This window comes from Thalassophryne amazonica, chromosome 21 (assembly GCF_902500255.1).
Source record: "Thalassophryne amazonica chromosome 21, fThaAma1.1, whole genome shotgun sequence".
In the NCBI taxonomy this organism is placed as follows: Eukaryota; Metazoa; Chordata; class Actinopteri; order Batrachoidiformes; family Batrachoididae; genus Thalassophryne; species Thalassophryne amazonica.
The window spans coordinates 10,087,980-10,112,634 of NC_047123.1; the positions used below are offsets into that span (position 1 = coordinate 10,087,980).

Here is a 24,655-nt window from a genome sequence, read left to right on the forward strand (position 1 = left end):
AAATGGGTCGAAATTTTACTTGTTGATTCTTCTGCAATGGTATCTACTAATAACCTCATCTCTCAGCCTTTCGAGTTATTTCGAGGCACAAGACAAGGGTCACCATTCTCTCCTCTACTTTTTGTAATAGCCATGGAACCATTAGCAATAGCGATTAGATCTCGCCCCTTAATTCATGGTATTAAGACAGGAGATATGGTACACAACACAACAATGTACGCTGATGATACTGTTGTATTTTTAACACATCTTGCAGAATCGGTACCATCTCTCTTAGAGTTGCTTGGTCGATTTGGTAATTTCTCTGGGTTTAAAGTGAATAAAGAAAAGTAATCTATTATGTTTTTAAATGTGAACGAGAGGAAGAAAGCAGTTGTACTCCACCCTTTTGTGAATGCCGCAGAGGGATTTAAATACTTGGGCATCAGAATTACTCCTAAAATAAGTAATCTGAGTTCAGCCAATTATGAGCCTACGGTAGCAGAAGTATCTGAAGAGATCACTAGATGGACAGCCATGCTTTTTTGTCTACTGGGAAGAATTAACATAATAAAGATGTCTATACTACCTAAATTTTTAAATATCTTTCACTCGATTCCACTGGCCCCTCCTCCTTTTTTTTTTTTCTAGGACCAGAAAGCTTTTTTCTAATTTCAATGGAACAAGAGAGTCCGAGTCTTGGCTTCCTGGAACAATAGGAAGCCAAGACTCGGACTCTCCCTCTTATACTTACCTTATGATAGGGGTGGGCTACAGTTGCCAAATCTAGAATGGTATTATTGGGCTGCTCAGTTGAGAGCTACAATGTTTTGGTTTTCGAATGATGTTTTCATGCCATGGCTAGAAATCGAAAAGCTGTCTTGGAAAAGGGTTGTCACTGAATAGGTTTCTATACTCAACATGTTTTAAAACTTTGAAAAAAACACCAGTAATCCTTTTGTAAAAAACACAATTGTTGGTTGGTATGAAGGACAAAAAATGTTCAATGACTCCCCGGGGTTGTCCTGTTTTTCACCCATCTGGGGTAATGACCGCTTTGCTCCGGCAAAAAAAAAACGACATGGCTTTTAAAGCATGGTTGAACAAAGGCATAGTAAAACTACAGGATGTATATGAGGCCAATACTCTTATGTCATTCACTGAGTTAAAGACAAAGTTTGATATACCACAGAAATACTTCTTTAAATATTTACAACTTAGAAGTTTTATCCTGACACACTTTAACAACTCAGTGCAACAACCTCCATTTTCCATCTGAGAAACACAGGTTACGAAAACTGTTTTGGTCTCCCAGTTTTATAACATGTTGGTTCAAAATCATAAGGAGAATTCCGAAAGTAAGAGACAGGAATGGATATGTGACTTAGTATGCATATGTCGCAGACATGAACGAACGAAGCTCCTCAGCATCTCACTGTGTCATTCAGGTCCTTCAGACTTTGTTTTGAGTAAATGCTTCAGGGAAGCATTAGCATTGCAAAACCCTTTTGGCTTATGAGCCCCCACCATTTTTTTTTCTTTATTTGCCTCTCACATGCCTGGAAAAGATCCTTGCCATCTAACCATGTCCTTTAGGTCCTTCAGAGTTTTTTCAGTAAAATGGTTCTTGGGTATGTGAGCATGACTAAAAGCCCCCCCCATACCCCCCATCTTTTTAAGCATTTTTCTTTTTTTGCCTTTCAGCTGACCCCCCTAATTACAGCCCTCTTAACCCCCTGCCACTTTAAGCATTTTTTAAAATGTAGATGTAAAATAATATTCAAAGTTTTCAGCTAGTTGACAGCAGGGCTGTACAATATGACCAAATTATCGTATCTCAATATTGTCATATCAATATGATATACAATATGGCTATGATTTGACTTAAAGTGCAGCAACAGTGAAAATGAAACATTCTTCAATAAAATAGTAATAATACCACACTCATTTTGCAGTCATAAGGTTAGGATACTGTGCCCTCTAAAAGTGTTGGAACACTTGGAATTTCACACATTTTAATTTGTTTAATCCATTTAAAATACAAGAAGTACAAAAAGTAAAGAACAAAAATTTCAAAAATGATCTTCCTCAAACTGAAAGCAAATCTCTAAAACCTGTAAGTAATAATCAGTTTTATTGCCAGTTTTCTTCAGACAAGTCAGGGGATGGAAACATGAACATTTCCAAGTCACTGAATTTGTCTTGGACTTTATTTACATCAGTTACGAAGAAATACAAAAATTTCTTTCACCAAAAAAAAAAATCAAATCTAGGCTTAATTGGGTTATAAAAAGTAACAGTTTGCATCATGTGTCATGCTTAGTTTATATTACAGGGTAACATATGTCACATGTCATAGAATCCAATACACATTGACCTTCTTTGACCTTTACTTTGGAGACCAAGCATTCAGCACTGTCAAAACTATTCCATTTATTAATCCTATTAACTCAACCAACAATTTGCATCACTTTTTTTTACCAAAATTAGAGCAACTCTTTACCTTTTGACCCCTGTACAAACTGAAATCGACCTTTGTCACCATTCTTGCCATTTTTACCTCAAACCTCCATAACATTCAGTCATAAATAGTCCAAACTGTACCTTTTTGGAATCTTTATAATTAGACAAGTAATGTAGTTTTCCATTTGATTTGAGCATTTTCAAATTTTAACCCCTGTGTAATTCTTCAATTGTCCCCTACCTGGCTGCCTATTGAAAATTCAAGTGGACAGTATTTGTTCTGAATTTGATGATTGTATCACCATTTGAAGGACTGTTTCAGTTATCTGCTGCACTAATAAGCCAACAGAGCATGAACCAGCTGCTGTCTGTTAGCTTTAACATGTGTATATAAGGCAACCCGCATTAAAGGAGAAATGCTGCTTTTAACAACCTGGACCTCATTCTGGCATAAAATACGGTTGTTTACTCACCAATACAAGTTTGGTGTGATTAGAAGTCCATAGTTCAAACAACATGCTCAGTTCAAATCTGAGGCAAACATTTTTCTTCTATTAAGATGGATTAGAACTTTTTGTGGTACACAGCACAAACTACTGGACAGGAAGAACCTAGCAGTCAATGTGACTCACTGATTTCAAAATGCAGGTCTTTCAACCAGATGTGCGGTGCCATGACATGTCAATCATCTGTGTCCAATCAGATTTCAGGGGAGTCCAGTGAAACCCTGGACCCTGCTCTAGCTCCACCCATGCCAGGAAGTGTTCAACATTTGACATTTCCTGTTTCAGTGTGACTGAAAATTTGGCACTTTCTGTTTGAGTGTGAGCTTGCAACTGAGTTCCTGTGAGATTCCATGGGATCTCATCTGTCCATCCAGGAAGTGTTTGACATTTGAACACTTCCTGTTTTACTGTGGATTTGAAATTTGGCACTTCCTGTTTAGGACTCCCTGTACCATGAGTGAGCTTTCGCTCATACAAGAGGACATTTCACTCCTTGAATGGAGTAAAATATGCTTAAAACACACACCTAAACTATCAACACTTGATTGAGAATGTTACAATTCATTTGGATAATGCAAACTTATATCTCCCCTGGACAATTACATAAATTTGATCCCAATATTTCAGATCTATGCTATAAGTGTAACAAATACAAGGGTACACTGTATCACTGTTTATGGAAATGTAAAGAGATTCAAAAATTTTGGATCGTTGTATTAAGGTTTGTCTCTCGGATCACATCTTCCCCTGTGCCTTTATGCCCTACGTTATGTATTTTAGGCATGTATCCAGAAGACTGCACTTTATCTTGTAAGGAAAGAAAAATGGTTGACCTATGTTTACTACAGGCCAAACGCTGTATTGCATTGTGTTGGAAGAATGTTGGTTGCCCCTCGGTTAACCACTGGCTAAATAACTTAACATCAAGGTTGGCTCTTGAGAAACTGACCTACAGTAGTGTTCAGAATAATAGTAGTAGTGCTATGTGACTAAAAAGATTAATCCAGGTTTTGAGTATATTTCTTATTGTTACATGGGAAACAAGGTACCAGTAGATTCTCACAAATCCAACAAGACCAAGCATTCATGATATGCACACTCTTAAGGCTATGGAATTGGGCTATTAGTAAAAAAAAAAAAAAGTAGAAAAGGGGGTGTTCACAATAATAGTACTGTGGCATTCAGTCAGTGAGTTCGTCAATTTTGTGGAACAAAGAGGTGTGAATCAGGTGTTCCCTATTTAAGGATGAAGCCAGCACCTGTTGAACATGCTTTTCTCTTTGAAAGCCTGAGGAAAATGGGACGTTCAAGACATTGTTCAGAAGAACAGCGTAGTTTGATTAAAAAGTTGATTGGAGAGGGGAAAACTTATACGCAGGTGCAAAAAATTATAGGGTGTTCATCTACAATGATCTCCAATGCTTTAAAATGGGCAAAAAAACAGAAACGCATGGAAGAAAACAGAAAACAACCATCAAAATGGATAGAAGAATAACCAGAATGGCAAAGGCTCACCCATTGATCAGCTCCAGGATGATCAAAGACAGTCTGGAGTTACCTGTAAGTGCTGTGACAGTTAGATGCCTGTGTGAAGCTAATTTATTTGCAAGAATCCCCTGCAAAGTCCCTCTGTTAAATAAAAGACATGTGCAGAAGAGGTTACAATTTGCCAAAGAACACATCAACTGGCCTAAAGAGAAATGGAGGAATATTTTGTGGACTGATGAGAGTAAAATTGTTGTTTTTGGGTCCAAGGGCCACAGACAGTTTGTGAGACGACCCCCAAACTCTGAATTCAAGCCACAGTTCACATTGAAGACAGTGAAGCATGGTGGTGCAAACATCATGATATGGGCATGTTTCTCCTACTATGGTGTTGGGCCTATATATCACATACCAGGTATCATGGATCAGTTTGGATATGTCAAAATACTTGAAGAGGTTATGTTGCCTTATGCTGAAGAGGACATGCCCTTGAAATGGGTGTTTCAACAAGACAATGACCCCAAGCACACTAGTAAATGAGCAAAATCTTGGTTCCAAACCAACAAAATTAATGCCTCGCGGATGTGAAGAAATCATGAAAAACTAAATACTAGTTTAGTGATTCACAGGATTGCTAAAAACACAGTTTGAACATAATAGTTTTGAGTTTGTATCGTCAACAGCAGATGCTACTATTATTGTGAACACCCCCTTTTCTACTTTTTTTTTTTTTTACTAATAGCCCAATTTCATAGCCTTAAGAGTGTGCATATCATGAATGCTTGGTCTTGTTGGATTTGTGAGAATCTACTGAATCTACTGGTACCTTGTTTCCCATGTAACAATAAGAAATATACTCAAAACCTGGATTAATCTTTTTAGTCACATAGCACTACTGTTATTCTGAACACTACTGTATATCACTAGTAAGAGGGCATCTGAATTTTATGATATTTGGAATTTATTTTTGGAATTGTTGAGGAGTGGAGATGTGGTGGAGGCAGTGGGATAATGGAGGCTGTCTGGTTTGTGGTTGGGAGTGTACTATTATTATTATTATCACTTTTAAAGTTATCACTAATGCTTCTGTCTCTCATTTATTAATTTCAAGTACTTTCATTACTGCAGAGTGTTGATATTGTTCTAAATGTTGGATGTTGTTATATTAACTTGAAAAAAAATTCAATAAATATATCTTTAAAAAAATGTGAAATGTCTAAGGAGTATTTGTGCCAGATTTGGTACTTGTATCACCATTTGCAGGATTGTTATCCGCTGCACTACAACAACAAAAGCCTATAACTCTTTCAGAGTTGACTTGGTGGCTTCCCTCACTAGTCTCCTTCCAGCACGGTCACTCATGGTTGATTAGGTGTTTTCTTTCTCTCTCTTATTGATGAGGTAGGCAAATTTGTTGTTTACTAGGTAACAGTTCCTGTGGGTGTGAAGATCAGGGTTATGGCAGAAGGGCAGGATATGTGTAGCAGCAACACAGATGTGGTCGTCTCGTTTAGGATGAAATTTCTCAGTGAAAACAATTCAATGCATCATGGAAATCTAACTGCTGACCCCAACAACCTTAACCCCTATCACCCAAAAGTCACTGTCAAATGCTCTGGCAAGGTCAGCTGAATGTTGCTAGGACAATTAGAGAATCTACGTATCTGTGTGTGCCAAGTTTAGTCTAAATGGGGTTGAAAAGTCAAAGGTTTACTGTGTCACATTTACACAGTTTTTCTCTGTTTCCTTCACAGCGGAACACGAAAAGGTTCAAAAAAGAGCCTTCACTAACTGGATAAACGCTCAGCTTGCTAAGGTAGGCCTCAACAAGATGGTCTTCTTATTGACAGACCAGCTCCTTCACATCCACTGAACTTCCTGCTCTGTCAGATTATAAGATTACTAGTAATCAAACACCTGAGTGCTGTTCTCACCTTTGACAATTGCTGTGTATCCAAGACGATTGATTTCCAGAAGAAATGGAAGCATGAAAGGGGCAGCCTTCTGGAAGCTCTAAACTCATTCAAATGGTGTTTGTCCTATCAACACGTATCTTTATGCAGGATTTGGCATTTTATGATGAAAGAATTTGAATGACAGAATTTCAGTCTCTCATTCATATGTGCTCAGTTAGCTTTTGCAAGTATTTATTTCAAATAATCATGTGTTGTTTTTGGACTAGAACAGGTTATGAAATGTAAAAACCTTTAATCACGGCTGCCGAAAGCACTGAAAATGTGATTATGTCACACTGGAATTGATATGAATGAAGCTGTTGCCTGAAGCGCTGACTCAGTGGTTACACGGCGAGCTGCACTGAGGCCGCGCAGGCTCCTGCTCACTGCTGAGGGACCTGGACCTGCTTCTGACACGGCTCTGAAGTATAAATAGTGCTTCAGTGAAATGGAACAGCATGTAATCTGACCCCAGCTACCTCATCACAGTTCTGCATGTGTTTGACTTTCACCCCAAATCGAAACACACACCCCTGTAACACACCATCTGTTGTGCCACTTAAAGTGCACTGATGTGTGCAGGAGATGCTATCTTTATGTGTAAAAGATAATGCAAAGTGTTGTGCACTGCATTGATTGTACTTTTACTTGACACCATTAAAAATACATGCAATTCTATATATAATATACAGTATACAATTGTGCTTGATGTTGGTGTTAGAAATGGGTTTACTAAAGTCTTTAAGTCACAAAAGTAGTGTAATAAATGACATAGATTTTTAAAACAATGCATTATACTACTACTACTAATAAAAATAAATAAAAAGAAGAAATGTGCAGTGCAGCCGTGCCACCCATTGGGAACTACACAGACTAGATTTGAAACATTCAAAAATGACATATTTACAAAATATCACTTGCCTATCTGCTGGATGCCTTCTCTTCTCAAATAATTCCTTTTTGAATGAATAAAGTCATCAATGAAGAAAATTGATGTCATAAAATGTTCACTGCAGCTTTGAAGAAAAAATTGCTGCACATGTCCTGGGAGTAGTCCTTCCATGTGTGGTTTCCAAAATTATTTTCTTTGTCTGTAAGACAAAATAAAAACAATGTGTTTCCAGGTTGACATGACCATTATTTTTGTGCAGCTACAGACTCATCTGACCTTTTCCGGCCTTGAGAATTGGCTGTGAGTCAAAGATCATCTAGAGGAGAGACCAGTATTACAACTGAGAATTTGTATTTCAGGACATAGTTGAACAAAGTCTCTGTGACTTCTATCACTTTCCTATTAATAGAAATATAATGAAAAGTACACTTGTATGCGCCGGCATATCCATGGACCCCTGAGGGCTAACATTACAGCAGTCATTTTTTTCTCGACTGCTTCTCCTTTTCTCATGAATTAAGGTGGTGACACCAAATGGTGCCATAAAACAGTAACAGTGAGATATACCAAAATGTTTTTGCAACAACAAAGATGCCAACAAGAACTGTGACGAGAGACACAACTAGCCACCCAGGAGGGGGCCCTGGCCAGCCCCATATCACACCACAACCACCAACCCACAAAATCACATTTTTTTTTTTTTTTTGCCACAGTAACCTTGAAACTAAGCAAGCTACAATAATTATTTCAAGTGCAGGAAAATGAAAGAGAAAGTCTTCTGATGATCTTTATGTGACATCATGGTGAAGTCACGTGACATTCAATCACCCCCCCCTCCCAAAACATCGTGATGATGTCACACAAAATTCAGCATGTGATATCATGATTATGCTGGCAGTTTGAAGAAAGTCCTTCACAGACCTCGATCTCTCCTTGATGTGAGGAATTGATGAAGGGAATGAAGAACTGTACATATGGACAGATAAAATAACCCATTTTTGTCCATCATTCCAGAGACGCCGTCCTTTGTTTGTGTCAGATCTGTTTTCTGACCTCAGGGACGGCTCTCGGCTGCTTGACCTGTTGGAGGTGATAACTGGTCATCCTCTGGTGAGTTACCAAAAGTCAGTGTGTCAAATTTCCAACCATTTGTAAAGTGAAATCTGCTTAAACAGTTAGAAATTACAAAACAAGGCTTTGTTTTCTTGTTACGTGTTTCTTAGGAGCCGTTTTGTGCATTGTTATAAAAGTAAAGTATCTCCACAGAAACGACAAAGTGGGCGGAGCATTTTCCAGCAGAGAGCCGATATCGAGACATCACTGAATGTTCTCAAGGAAAGATCGGTAGGTTTACTCTCACAAATAATAATTTGGCTTCAGTCAGATGACACTACAGAGATACATAAATGGTGAATGGACTGCATTTATATAGCGCTTTTCCATCTGCATCAGACGCTCAAAGCGCTTTACACATCAGTGCCTCACATTCACTCCGATGTCAGGGTGCTGCCATGCAAGGCGCCCACTACACATCGGGAACAACTAAGGGATTGCGGATCTTGCCAAAGTGCCCTTAGTGATTTTCCAGTTGGGCTGGGATTTGAACTGAGGATCCTCTGGTCTCAAGCCCAACACTTGACCACTAGACCATCACCTCCCCCCATACATCCCCGAGGTTTATGGTTTGAAACGTCACCTAAGTTGGAAGACATTAGAGGTGTCTGTGGTAGGCATCCATTGGTCAGAATTGACCGGGGGTTGTCCATGATAAGAAACTATTCAACGCATTGGCCTACAGCTGAGACGTCCAATGCAAGAATGTCAGTCCTTGCTGCACTTGATGTAGCTGAACGTGGTTGGGGGGACTCCCCTCCCTTAGGCAAAGAACAGATTCTGGGCATTGCCAAACATCAACTCGGCTGTCTACGCAAAACAACAATCCAAGGTAGCAACACTGACACGCGATAAAATAGGAATAATGCCAAAATTTTTTTTGTTAATTTATTTATTTAATTAAATTTTTTTTTGCCTTCTTGCTCTCGGCCGAGACGGTCGCATTTTTCTTCTCTCCCTCCCTCCTTATCTTTCCTGCTTCTGTGGTGTGTTGTCTGTGAGGCTGCCAGCTTTGCTCTTCTGGAAACAGCAAAAATGGATCTGATCAAGTGGTCTCTGAATGCAATTGACACTATTTTTCTACAAGACACTCGGGAGCGGAGGACCCGACCTGTCCTGCTGGGACACATGTGATGGGTTACGTGATGGACAGTTGGAGAAAATGGGAGGTCATGTGCCTGTACACGCTGTTTGTGGAGGACGTCGAAGATGTTTATATATTCAGCACGGTGGTGACCGGGTTTCTGCTGTGTGGAGCGGGCATAGCGCTGGTTTACCGGAAAATTAAGAAGGTGGAAGCGGCAATAATTGGCCCGTCCAGGCTGCCCCACATGATTGATTCAATTGGAAGGGCAGTGTCAGCTCAGTCGGCGGGTGTTAACCGCACGTTGGAAACCATTTCTGGGAGAATGGCTGCACTGGAAAACCGCTTTGATCGTCAGTATTGACCACATGTGTGGTACAACGCAGCAGCTATGAAGGCTTTTCTCTCCCAAGTTTACCTTGTGTATGCTTTTATATGTGTTCATGTACCTGGCCGGCTTATGTATGTTATGTGTTACGTGTGTGTTGTCTGTTGTCATGAGGCCGGTCATGGTTTGCTCAGCCCTGCTGTTGACCAAGGCAGGAATGTACATCTGGAGCTGGTCCCCGGGCGCCTAAAGGTGACTTCTGCTCCTAACTGGCAATTAGGATGGGTTAAATGCAGTAGACACATTTCATTGTGCAGGGAACATGTTCCTATGTGCATATGACAATAAAATTCTCTTGAATCTTGAAAATGGTGCAGGTTGACAGCTGGTATGTTCTAGGGACATTTGTGGTGGACGTTTGCCTGAGCCGACTTGGGGGAGAGAGCTATTGCATGTGGGGGCACTTTTGTGTTGTGGGGGGACCTTCTTGGGACCCTTGTTGCCTACTGGTGTTGGCGGGTGGTTCTTCCCACCTGGTAGGCCCTTTGTTCATGGTACCTGGCAGGAGGCATACATTTTCCCTGCCAGTCCTCTGGTGGCTGTCAAACTTCCAGAACAAGTCTGAGACACCCCATCTCTCCCGGCTGTCCTCCAGCGGAGCTCGCTGAGCCCCATCAGTACCAGGTTGGCAGACAGTAGGGGCATTTGTCTGGATTACATATATCAAATTTCTGGTCATATCTGCCTCTAGCTTGCTATGAGGGAAGATCATAATATTGGTATGAAGTCATGACCCCTCTGCTACGCTCTTGTCATTTGTATCTTACGATGGCTGCCAACCTTTGGTGACCGAAGCACAAACCAACAAATTCCTGGAAGTGTAGACAGACCAATCATTTGTGGAGCCCACTGTGCCATCCACTCCAGTCATCTGCTACCTTATGGAAATCTGTACAGGTGTCTGCGATGAACCAGGATGTTTCATCATTAATCAGAAGTCTTGTTTTAACCATTGTAGGACTTTCAAGATGTTCAATGTTGTGTTTCAAACTTTGATATAGTTCAGTAATCCCATCTGTGGAACCTGTAACATAGAACCTGTGGTGCCTGGTGGTGATGTCACAACATGTTGTGATATCACCAGAAGTGCTAAAGTTCTAGTGTGGACATGCATTGGTTGTTTTTCCACGTCACATGGTGGAAGTCCTGCACTTTGTATTGTCAAAATGTGCGCTGGAACATATTAGTGGGCAACCAAGATATTCACACACTGGTTTGTCCCACTTGTAGACCATGACCTTCTGGAATGCATGTTTGTGCATGTGAGAATGTTTATCCCTCATGTGGGGCAGACAGTTAAAGATATGGAGGACAGTGGCTCAACACGCCCTAATGAACTGGCGTTTATAATATAATATAGATTTACTGTTTTTAAGTGACATTAATGGTGTAACAGTTCAGTATTTCTAGAAAAACGTTTGTCGTCTATAGTCAGAAGTCATCCATCTGTTCTGTTTGGTTTATTGGTGCAGATCAAACTGGTGAATATAAACATCCCAGATATCATCGATGGGCAGCCGTCCATCATCCTCGGCCTCATATGGACCATCATTCTTCACTGTCATGTGAGTACCATAATAACACTAATATAAACTCTTACTAAAGTAACATTTCTACTATTGTTATGGCCGCTGAGTGGGCTACTGTGGAAATGTACCTCCATTGAAGTTACTATTGTATTTCCTTGAAGTGATATTTTGCAAGTTTGGGAGGTCCTGCTACTTACACACGGGTGTCTTCTCACGTTGCATTCAAGGTTGTTATGTAAAAATCTTAGTGTTTGTGTGTATCGATGCCAAATAATAAATCGGAGCGTTCATGCTGTCCAAATACGAGGTCTGTGAGAAAAGTATCGTACCTTTTTTATTTTTTTCAAAAACTATATGGATTTGATTCATATGTTTTTACGTCAGCCAAGCTTAAACCTTTGTGCGCATGCGTGAGTTTTTCCACGCCTGTCGGTTGCGTCATTCGCCTGTGAGCACGCCTTGTGGGAGGAGTGGTCCAGCCCGCTCGTCAGATTTTCATTGTCAGGAAATGGCGGAATGATTTGGGCTTTTTTTCCATCAGAATTTTTTCAGAAACTGTTAGAGACAAGCAGCTGGAAACCATTCTAAAAATTTATCTGGCTTTCAGTGAAAATTTTACGGGCTTCGCAGAGAATAAGAAGTGTTACTACAGCTTTAAGGACGCCCCACAATGGCGCACGGCGCGCCGCGCTCTGAGCCGCCATCGAGAGGCAGAAAACACCACATCATTTCTAAACGGATCGCTGTGTGGAGCCGGGACCGTCGTGAGCAATTTCTCTGGTTATCACAAGAGCTGGACATCATCCATTTTCCGGCAGATTTCACTTTTAACAAGAGATTTTGTCATGGAAAGCCGCACGGAGGCTTCACGCGTCAGGACCGATTCGCTGATCGAGCGAGACCAAAGAACATCTCAGTTTCGGAGTGCCAGGGGGCAAGTTGGGATATGCCCAGCTCTCCACAATTTCTCTTATACTCACTGGGCTGGTAAGGATTGAAAGCCGAGATAGGCATGTCCCAACTTGCCCCCTGGCACTCCGAAACGGAGGTGTTCCTTTGTCTCGCTCGATCAGCGAATCGGTCGTGACGCGTGAAGCCTCCGTGCGGCTTTCCATGACAAAATCTCTTGTTAAAAGTGAAATCTGCCGGAAAATGGCTGATGTCCAGCTCTTGTGATAACCAGAGAAATTGCTCACGACGGTCCCGGCTCCACACAGCCATCCGTTTAGAAATGATGTGGTGTTTTCTGCCTCTCGATGGCGACTCGGAGCGCGGCGCGCTGTGCGCCAATGTGGGGCGTCCTTAAAGCTGTAGTAACTAACACTCCTTATTCTCTGTGAAGCCCGTAAAATTTTCACCGAAAGCCAGATACATTTTTCTAATGGTTTCCAGCTGCCTGTCTCTAACAGTTTCTGAAAAAATTCTGATGGAAAAAAAAGCCCAAATCATTCCGCCATTTCCTCGCAATGAAACGACGAGAGGGGTGGAGCAGTGCTCACTCAAAGCCTGCCCACAGGCGAATGACGCAACCGACAGGCGTGGAAAAACTCACACATGCGCACGAAGGTTCAAGCTTGGCTTGATATGAATCAAATCCATATAGTTTTTGAAAAAAATAAAAAGGTACGATACTTTTCTCACAGACCTTGTAGATGTGAATACTTTGGTTTTATCAATTACACAGCTATAAAAAGATCAGATGTTTTTATCAAATACAAGGACATCTCTAAGCTCCGTAAGATGGTGACTTTAAAAGAACTTGAGATGATTGTTCATGCGTTCGTCTCATCGCGTTTGGATTATTGTAACAGTCTCTTCACCTGTCTGAATAAGAAGAAGTTGGCCCACCTGCAGGTTGTGCAAAATTCTGCTGCGCGCCTGCTTACCCGCACCCGCAGGAGGGACCATATTCTTATTCTCCTATTCTTAATACGTTGCATTGGCTGCCTGTCTCCTACAGGATTCATTACAAAATCCTGGTATTGACTTTTAGAGCTCTGCATGGACAGGCACCGGAGTACATCAGGGACCTGATCCAGCCTTATGCTTCCTCCAGGAGCCTCAGGTCGTCCAATCAGAACCTGTTGATGGTTCCTCGGACCCGTTTTAAAACTCGCGGGGACAGATCTTTTAAAGCGGTGGCACCTAGCCTCTGGAATGAGCTTCCCTGTGCCCTTCGTTCTCTGGATTGTATAGATACTTTTAGAAGGCAACTAAAGACACATTTCTTTAAGTTAGCTTTTTAGCCTAATATTGTATTTTATTGTTTTCGTATGTTATTTTTAGATTATTTTTGTATGCCATGTGCAGCGCTTTGTGACCCTGGTCTGTGAAAGGCACTTTATAAATAAAACTTACTTACTTATTTTGTATGTCAGCCATTTTGAAAAGCAGTTAGGTAGAGATTAGAGTTACAAGGACATTTTGGATGTGCATCATAAAATACTCCCATGTTATTTATATATAAAGAAAAAACATCTATTCATTGTGATTAATAATACAGTAGTGCTCAGAATAATAGTAGTGCTATGTGACTAAAAAGATTAATCCAGGTTTTGAGTATATTTCTTATTGTTACATGGGAAACAAGGTACCAGTAGATTCAGTAGATTCTCACAAATCCAACAAGACCAAGCATTCATGATATGCACACTCTTAAGGCTATGAAATTGGGCTATTAGTAAAAAAAACAAGTAGAAAAGGGGGTGTTCACAATAATAGTAGTGTGGCATTCAGTCAGTGAGTTCGTCAATTTTGTGGAACAAAGAGGTGTGAATCAGATGTCCCCTATTTAAGGATGAAGCCAGCACCTGTTGAACATGCTTTTCTCTTTGAAAGCCTGAGGAAAATGGGACGTTCAAGACATTGTTCAGAAGAACAGTGTAGTTTGATTAAAAAGTTGGTTGGAGAGGGGAAAACTTATACGCAGGTGCAAAAAATTATAAGCTGTTTATCTCCAATGATCTCCAATGCTTTAAAATGGACAAAAAAAAAAGACGCGTGGAAGAAAACGGAAAACAAAATGGATAGAAGAATAACCAGAATGGCAAAGGCTCACCCATTGATCAAATCAAATCAATTTTATTTATATAGCGCCAAATCACAACAAACAGTTGCCCCAAGGCGTTTTATATTGTAAGGCAAAAGCCATACAATAATTACAGAAAAACCCCAACGGTCAAAATCACCCCCTATGAGCAAGCACTTGGCGACAGTGGGAAGGAAAAACTTCCTGTTAACAGGAAGACACCTCCAGCAGAACCAGGCTCAGGGAGGAGCAGTCTTCTGCTGGGACTGGTTGGGGCTGAGGGAGAGAACCAGGAAAAAGACATGCTGTGGAGGGGAGCAGAGATCAATCACTAATGATTAAATGCAGAATGGTGCATACAGAGCAAAAAGAGGTGAATAAAAAGAAACACTCAGTGCATCATGGGAACCCCCCAGCAGACTAAGTCTATAGCAACATAACTAAGGGATGGTTCAGGGTCACCTGATCCAGCCCTAACTATAAGCTTTAGCAAAAAGGAAAGTTTTAAGCTTAGTCTTAAAAGTAGAGAGGGTGTCAGTCTCCCTAATCTGAATTGGGAGCTGGTTCCACAGGAGAGGACCCTGAAAGCTGAAGGCTCTGCCTCCCATTCTACTCTTACAAACCCTAGGAACTACAAGTAAGCCTGCATTGATCAGTTCCAGGATGATCAAAGACAGTCTGGAGTTACCTGTAAGTGCTGTGACAGTTAGAAGATGCCTGTGTGAAGCTAATTTATTTGCAAGAATCCCCTGCAAAGTCCCTCTATTAAATAAAAGACATGTACAGAAGAGGTTACAATTTGCCAAAGAACACATCAACTGGCCTAAAGAGAAATGGAGGAATATTTTGTGGACTGATGAGAGTAAAATTGTTCTTTTTGGGTCCAAGGGCCGCAGACAGTTTGTGAGATGACCCCCAAACTCTGAATTCAAGCCACAGTTCACAGTGAAGACAGTGAAGCGTGGTGGTGCAAGCATCATGATATGGGCATGTTTCTCCTACTATGGTGTTGGACCTATATATCACATACCAGGTATCATGGATCAGTTTGGATATGTCAAAATACTTGAAGAGGTCGTGTTGTCTTATGCTGAAGAGGACATGCCCTTGAAATGGGTGTTTCAACAAGACAATGACCCCAAGCACACTAGTAAATGAGCAAAATCTTGAAAAAATCATGAAAAACTGTGGTTATGCAACTAAATACTAGTTTAGTGATTCACAGGATTGCTAAAAAAGCAGTTTGAACATAGTAGTTTTGAGTTTGTAGTGCCAACAGCAGATGCTACTATTATTGTGAACACCCCCTTTTCTACTTTTTTTTTTCTTTTTTTTTTTTTACTAATAGCTCAGTTTCATAGCCTTAAGAGTGTGCATATCATGAATGCTTGGTCTTGTTGGATTTGTGAGAATCTGCTGAATCTACTGGTACCTTGTTTCCCATGTAACAATAAGAAATATACTCAAAACCTGCGTTAATCTTTTTAGTCACGTAGCACTACTATTATTCTGAACACTACTGTAATTGTAATAACCATTTATGTAGGACTTTTCTTGGAATCAAAGCATGAAACCAAATAAGCCCCGAGAATAATTGTACAGCAATGCACAAAAATCCAAAATAAAGCATTTATAATTCAGAAAAAAGGTTTGACTCATACTCCAGAAAGTACCATAATTACCTCCTTATAAAACTGTAATCTGTAACTGAATCAAAATAAACCAAAATTTAAGTAACATGATTGAAATGTGTTTTGCTACTTTTGAATTAATGGAATAAAATGCATTTGACCTTTATGTTGGGCATCAAGCATTCAGCACAGTCAAACCTATTACATTTTTAGTCCTATAATTTTACCAAAATTGGCAGAACTTCAACTTTTGACCGCTGTGCAACCTGAAATGGACCTCCGTCACTATCTTTACTATTTTTCTCCTATAACTCCATAGCGTTCAGTTATAGACGGTCCAATCTATACCATTTTGGAATCTTTCTGATCAGACAAATAATATGATATGACTTTCAATATAACTAGAGCATTTTTAAATGTTAACCCCTCTATGGTTAGCTCCCACCCTGGGGTGTCCCCCATACATTTTGTGTAGGCCATGGTTTACTTAGGCTGGATTTTAAGGGTTGTTTAGGTTCAGGTTCAGGTAACTTTATTTGTACCCGTAGGTAGATTTGGCTTGCAGCAAACAGAAAACAGAAAAAAGGCGTCCATGTTAGTCAACACAACAACAACAATAAAAACACTAAAAATACTAACAAAGAACATACACAAAACAAGTTAACAAACACCACCAAGGACTCACAACCTTAAAACCACTAAAAAGATGGTCAGCTTAAAACTAGTGTGCAAAGGGCAAATAAATAAGTATATAAATATCTAAATATAACCATATGCAAACCTACTAAGATTTGTTCAGTTGCACAATTGCTGCTGGGACAAAACTGCTCCTGTAGCGTTTTGTTCTACACCTTGGGACTCTAAACCTACAGCCACAAGGTAGAAGCTGAAATTCATTAGCCAGGGGGTGGGAGTCATCAACTGTAATGCAGTTGGTTATCCGCTGTAATTGTTTAGTGTACAGGGACTCTAAACTCAGCTGCGATTCACCAATCAACCGACTGGACCATTTAATGATCTGACTCAGTCTGTTCCTATCCTTCAATGTCAAACTGCCAAACCAGGCCACCAAAGAAAAAGCTAAAACAGATTCAATAAAAGCACAATAAAATAGTGTTAACATGGTTCGGCCAATATGAAAATACGACAGTTTCCTGAGACAGAACAAGCGCTGATGTCCCTTCCTACACACCGCCTCACAGTTTGCCTCAAACTTCAGCGAATCATTAATAATAGTCCCAAGGTATTTATAAGTTTTCACAATTCCAACTGGTTGACCATTCATTGTTGCCAGGTGTGCTACCATTCTTCCTAAAATCAATGACCATATCTTTAGTTTTAGATATATTAATCTGAAGATATGAGTCCTCACACCATTTAACAAAATGGTCAACTACAGGACCGTGGCTACTCTCGTTATCCCGCAGCAGACTGATAATCACTGTATCATCTGCGTATTTTAAAATGAACCTGTTTTTAAAAGTGCTCTGACACATACTGGTATAGAGAATAAATAACAGAGGTGAGAGCACACACCCTTATGGCGAGCCAGTAGAAGAACACACTGTGTTTGATAAAATCCCGTTCACTCTAACTTTCTGTGTTCTGTTTGTTAAAAAGTCTAAAATCCAACCCACGAGATTATTACTTAATTTAAAATGTTCTAAAAGCCTTTGGGTTAAAATACAGGGTTGAATTGTATTAAAAGCTGAAGAGAAGTCAACAAATAAAAGCCGGGCATGACACCCGCTGCCCTCCAAATGCCTGAGAAGCAGATTAAGCAAAGTGAGTGTGGCGTCCTCCACTCCTCTATTAGGCCTGTAAGCAAATTGTAACGGATCGAGTGCATGCATAGTATTTTTTAGCATTACCGACCGTACCAATTTCTCAAAGATCTTCATCAAAATTGATGTTAGAGCAACAGGCCTAAAATCATTCAAGGATGTAGGATTACTAGATTTAGGAACTGGGACCACAACAGCATCTTTCCACACTTTGGGGACATGCTGTGTTTCCAAGGACCAGTTAAAAATATAATAAAAAACTGGACTCAGCTCTTTTGCACAAGATTTAAGTAAATGGCCACAGATATTATCTGGACCATGACTCTTATTTACCTTTGTGCTAAGAAAAGCTTTTCTATATCCCATTGGTGAAGGGAGAAGTGTTGAGAGTCACGGAGCCTGAGACCAAGTTCCTGAGTTTCCTTACTAAAATCAGATATGTTAAAACGATTAAAAAAACAATTAAGAGCATTAGCTAGTTCAATATCTGAGTTGAAGCCATTTAAAGTAATATTTGTGCTGCTTTCCATATTTTGGACGCCTGCAATGGCCTTCATACTAGACCAAGCTGACCCAAGATTATGAGCAGCCATCCTCTTCTCCAACTCAGACTTATAGGTCTGTTTTGCTTTAAGAATCTCTATTTTAAGCTCTTTGGTAACTAAAAGAAGGTCCGAGTCTACTCCCTTTTTAAAGACCTTCTTTTTCTTTATATAAGATTTCACTGATTTAGTGACCCATGGTCTATTATTAGGATAAATTTTAACTTTCTTACAGGGAACAATCATGTCTCTACAAAAGTGACATAAGAACATATAACATCAGTGAGTTCATCCAGGTTATCAGAGGACTGCTTAAACATGTCCCAGTCAGTACAGTCAAAACATTCCTGCAAACAAAGCTCAGAATCAGCAGTCCAAACTTTAACCTCCTTGGTTTGTACTTTTCCCCTCTTTAAAACAGTCTTGTAGGTTGGCAGAAGATGCACACAATTATGATCTGCAAAACCCAACGGAGGAAGAGGGAGTGATTTAAAAGCATCTTTAATTGACCCATAACATAAATCCAAAGTCTTGCCACGCCTGGTTGGGCAGGTAACATATTGATAGAAGTTTGTTAGGGTTTTTTCCAAGGAGACTTGATTAAAATCTCCCAGAATAAAATTCGGGGCATCAGGTGAAATGGACTGCAATTTTTGAACAACATTAAAAACAGTACTAGAAGCACAGGCAGCATTTGCCTTTGGGTGAATGTATAGTACCGTTATAAAAAGTTGTGGGAATTCACGAGGCAGATAAAAAGGACACAATGACACAGATAAAAGTTCAACATCTGATGTGCAGATTTTCTCTCTGACAGTCACAGAAGTGCAGTATTGTTTGTTGACATACAAACATACCCCACCTCCTTGCGTTTTTCCCGTCACTTCAGTCTGACGATCAAGACGAAGCAGAGCTCCAAAACCATCGATGAGCAGATCAGCGTCTCGGTCTTCCTCAGTAAGCCATGTCTCCGTAAAGGCCATGACACAAGTGTTCCTGAAGTCCTTTTGAAAGTGGACATTTCCTTGAAGTTCATCCACTTTATTTCTCAGGGACTGAACATTCCCCATAATCACGACAGACAAGGGGATCCTGGTAAGCTGCTGTTTACGCACACGCAGCCTCACACCACCTCGTCTCCCCGTTTTCTCCTCTTCTTTTTTATCGAATCACCTTTGTTAAAAAACAGATAATTAAAATCCCTCAGAATAAATTCTGGTAATATAACATCTGTAACGCGGTTCAGACTGACACAGTTCAACTGCAGTAACACATCTCTGGAATAAGTATGACGTGTCCCTGTCGGATTGACAGCTCCCCTTAAGTGGTGCAGATTATGGCAAAATTGACTTTGGGCTCATGGACTCTTTGGTGTTCTTTTGGAGTTGTATACACTAGTCAACACTATTGTAAAGCTAGGTGCCAGATGTCAAGGTTAGTGTTCTGGATTAACTGATTTGCCACCACTTTGTTTTTAGATTGAAGAGCAGACCAGCACTCTGTCCTTCAGGTCTCATGGTTTCTCTTGTGATGCTCTGGCTGGTTTGGACTCTGGATCTGCCAATCCAGCTCCACTAACCCAGATCACAGTCCCAACGGGTCGGATATTGCCTCTCCACGGCTACCCCCAAGAATCTGCCAAGAGTGTTCTTCTCATGTGGACCAGGGACCAATGCCAGAGGTTTGTTTTCAAACAGAAATGTTAAAAACAACAAGCAAACAAACAAAAAAGCATGACATAATCATTTAACTTCATCTGCAGGTGGTGTTCTGCTTAAATATCTTAATTTACATCTAGGGGCTAAATTGCACTGAAATCCAGTTGGAATGGAATAATCCAGATTAGGGAATCCATATGTATTGTTGATATGAGTCCAATTTAAAAAAACAAAAACAAAAAACACCACATATACACGCCTTTATACAGTAGTGTTCAGAATAATAGTAGTGCTATGTGACTAAAAAGATTAATCCAGGTTTTGAGTATATTTCTTATTGTTACATGGGAAACAAGGTACCAGTAGATTCAGTAGATTCTCACAAATCCAACAAGACCAAGCATTCATGATATGCACACTCTTAAGGCTATGAAATTGGGTTATTAGTAAAAAAAAAAAAGTAGAAAAGGGGGTGTTCACAATAATAGTAGCATCTGCTGTTGACGCTACAAACTCAAAACTATTATGTTCAAACTGTGTTTTTAGCAATCCTGTGAATCACTAAAGTAGTATTTAGTTGTATAACCACAGTTTTTCATGATTTCTTCACATCTGCAAGGCATTAATTTTGTTGGTTTGGAACCAAGATTTTGCTCATTTACTAGTGTGCTTGGGGTCATTGTCTTGTTGAAACATCCATTTCAAGGGCATGTCCTCTTCAGCATAAGGCAACATGACCTCCTCAAGTATTCTGACATATCCAGACTGATCCATGATACCTGGTATGCGATATATAGGCCCAACACCATAGTAGGAGAAACATGCCCTTATGATGCTTGCACCACCATGCTTCACTGTCTTCACTGTGAACTGTGGCTTGAATTCAGAGTTTGGGGGTCGTCTCACAAACTGTCTGCGGCCCTTGGACCCAAAAAGAACAATTTTACTCTCATCAGTCCACAAAATATTCCTCCATTTCTCTTTAGGACAGTTGATGTGTTCTTTGGCAAATTGTAACCTCTTCTGCACGTCTTTTATTTAACAGAGGGACTTTGCGGGGGGTTCTTGTAAATAAATTAGCTTCACACAGGCGTCTTCTAACTGTCACAGCACTTACAGGTAACTCCAGACTGTCTTTGATCATCCTGGAGCTGATCGACTGAATGCCACACTACTATTATTGTGAACACCCCCTTTTCTACTTTTTTTTACTAATAGCCCCATTTCATAGCCTTAAGAGTGTGCATATCATGGATGCTTGGTCTTGTTGGATTTGTGAGATTCTACTGAATCTACTGGTACCTTGTTTCCCATGTAACAATAAGAAATATACTCAAAACCTGGATTAATCTTTTTAGTCACATAGCACTACTATTATTCTGAACACTACTGTATGTATTGATTGATATGATCAGACTGACAGCTTTGACACATTAAAAAGCAGTTCCTGTTGACTTGCACAGTTCCATGTCAGCAGTAGTCCCGGGTGTCATAAACATGACATTTATTGGTCTTTTTTTTTCTGCTCAAATTACAGCAGGAAAGACACTCTGAATAACAGAGTGAGAGCAGATTAATTCTGTTCTCTGTACCTCCACCTCTTCCTACACCTTATAGAACCTTGTAGACCTTGTACCTGGTTGATCAGGTAGCTACTAATACTATATGTAGACCTGGGTTCAGTTTCCAGTCAAGCTGCCTGTGTGTGTCCTTGGATAAAACACATCAGTGACTCAGTTGCCTATATCCAGCTGTAAATGGACTGAGCTGTAAATGACCTTGGATGGAGATGTCGCCTTTGTCAGATTTGCACCCTGTCCAGGGGGAGTCATAGACTCCCATCACCTTTACACTACATAGCCAGACCAGCTCAATCCAGCTCATAACTACCACTTGGGGGGATGATGATGACAATATTTTTCTGAAAACTATGTATTGCTGGAGTTTCTTTCATCATGATCACTGAGATTGTGTATCTTGAATTTGCAACCTTTCAAAGTGACACCTAGCAAGTTCTTTTTTTTTTGTTAAATAACATTTTTGCATTTAAACACACAAAATGGTAAACAGAGTTCTAAATGTCATTCTTGTCACATACTAAATATAATATTTAATGTTAAATTCTACACACACACACACACACACACACACACACACACACACACACACACACACACACACACACACACACACACACACACACACACACACACACACACACACAAAAAATACTAAATCCAATATGGCCACTAGTATCCAAGATGGCGGTTACAAATACACTAAATCCATCTTCTCTGTTTTCCCAAGAAGACGCTTTCTGTTGTCTTAAAAACCTTGTACGCTGAAAGCTTGTAATTTGAGTTTCAACAAAATGCAAATCGGGCAATTGGGAAGAGGACAAAAACATTTATTTTAGCTTTAAGCAACATTTAAAGAAATAATTATTTCTACCCTGAAAATGCCTCAAATAAAAGAATAATTCTTCAATTTGGAACATAGTTTTTGCAGGGTTTTTTTTCATGTTGAATCATTTAAAACAATTAACAAGACAACCAGACAATTTTGCAAATGTTTGAACATTAGCCTTGATATTTAGTATGATTAGAAAACTGTTGTATTGCATATTACGGTGGCTGAGAAGTGCAATTTTTTAAAATTTTTTTTTTTTTTTTTTTTTTTTTACAAATAGCAGAACACTTTTACAAGAAGCCCCAAAACAAATTTACAAATAACAGATTCTGACGGAAGGGGAATATTCCAAATGTTTGCCACCATGTGTTGACACTCATAAAAAAAAAGGATATCTATTTTTTTTTGAGTGTCAACACATTTTTCCCAGAAATTTAAAATTTTGCTCAAAAAAGGCTGTAAAACCAAAACCCGGCTCAATACTGATTGCTATCATACTGAAATGGACTCTAGAGATGTATAACTTTCAGAAAAATATAGTTTGTATTTGCTTCGCCGAGTGGTAGTTATGACCCCTACTGGCCCACGGAATCTATACAATCTACACGTACTTGTATAATCTAAGATGTAGAAAATTTCCTGTCCATTTATGCGCTGACATGATTGATTGTACATCATTGATCGAGCATGGGTAGACAGTTGCGCGTTGACAGCAGTCTAATTGAGCATTTTATTGGCCATTAGGTATTATTTTTCTACATAATGTCATACGACTGAAGATCTGATTAGATTCAACCGTTCCATTCTGACTGAATTCATAAAAGGTTTCTGTTCAATGGTCAATCATTGAATATTGTCATATTGTTAGTTTTCATGTAATGACGAACAGGTGTAAATGGATACACCAAGAAACTCTAATCTTTGTTGTTTTGTTGCCCATTTGTCCGTAGGGTGGGCTGTTCTATCAGCGTGAAGGACTTTAGGTCAAGCTGGAGAAGTGGAGAGGTGTTCTTAGCCATTCTGTGCTCTCTTCGACCAAACCTGGCTGATCTATCACTAGTCCAGTCCAGAAGCAACAAGGAAAACCTGGAAGAAGCCTTTGACCTAGCTGAGAAGGAGCTCCACATTGCCCGCCTGCTGGAGCCTGAGGGTAAGACTTTTAACAAACCTTTAAAAAGTCTTTTACAACATGATGAAGAGTGCATACATTCACCAGAAGAATAATGATGAATGCCATGACTGCCTCTGCCAGCTGATGTTAACATGTGGCAGCATGGTGTTGACGCATCCACCACCCATTGGCAACTCAATGTCCTCAATGGCAGTTATGTAGGCAAGCAAGTATTTAAGATAACAACAGGGGAGGTGATGGTCTAGTGGTTAGACCAGAAGATGACTAAGACCAGAAGATCCTCGGTTCAAATCTCCGCCTGACTGGAAAATCACTAAGGGCCCTTGGGCAAGGTCTTTAATCCCCGATTGCTCCCGGTGTGTAGTGAGCGCCTTGTGTGGCAGCACCCTGACATCGGGGTGAATGTGAGGCATAATTGTAAAGCGCTTTGAGCGTCTGATGCAGATGGAAAAGCGCTATATAAATGCAGTCCATTTACCATTTATTTCTCCAGTCAATAGGTCACAAGGGGGATGGAGTCTATCCCTGCAGTGATGAGGCTTAGGCAGGGTACACCCTGGACAGTGTCCAATTCACCAGCCCTGCATGTCTTTGGAAGTGGAAGGAAGCTGGAACACCCAGAGGGAACCGACACGACACGCCACTGTGCCACCCAAGGATCTTACAATCATGAAACATGGCAAGAACGTTCATATTGGGGTACGCTTCAAAATTCGCTGATGAGCCCATCAAAATCCAAGATGACTGCCTACAGGAATGGAAAAAATCAAAATTGACATATCTCATGAATGAAACAGTATATGTGAATGATTAAAGTTTCTAATAGTTTTACTTCTTTTTTGTATTCTGAAAGATGTTACCCATTAAAATCATCTTAGGTGCATATGTAACAAGTCAGTGACTGAACAGTGAAACTGTCCAAATGCCAAAACCATATATCACATTTCTATCAACTAAATTTATTGTATTCAATATTGTAACAATGAATCAAGAATAAATCTTGACATTTTAAAATTAAAATCGATCCTTCATTTTTGTCCAAGTTTAACGCCAACTATAAATATAGCTTATCACTGC

The 24,655-nt window shown here is 40.0% G+C and overlaps 1 protein-coding gene across 1 annotated transcript in view; it reads left to right on the forward strand.

Moving 5' to 3' along the window:
• LOC117503180 (nesprin-2) overlaps positions 1 to 24,655 on the forward strand; it is a 189,943-nt gene that overhangs the window by 9,818 nt on the left and 155,470 nt on the right. Inside the window, exons 3-8 of the mRNA XM_034162379.1 lie at positions 6,188 to 6,249; positions 8,295 to 8,390; positions 8,547 to 8,624; positions 11,338 to 11,430; positions 19,858 to 20,060; positions 23,397 to 23,596. Of these exons, the coding sequence (XP_034018270.1) occupies positions 6,188 to 6,249; positions 8,295 to 8,390; positions 8,547 to 8,624; positions 11,338 to 11,430; positions 19,858 to 20,060; positions 23,397 to 23,596 (732 nt within the window). The remainder of the gene's footprint in view (positions 1 to 6,187; positions 6,250 to 8,294; positions 8,391 to 8,546; positions 8,625 to 11,337; positions 11,431 to 19,857; positions 20,061 to 23,396; positions 23,597 to 24,655) is intronic.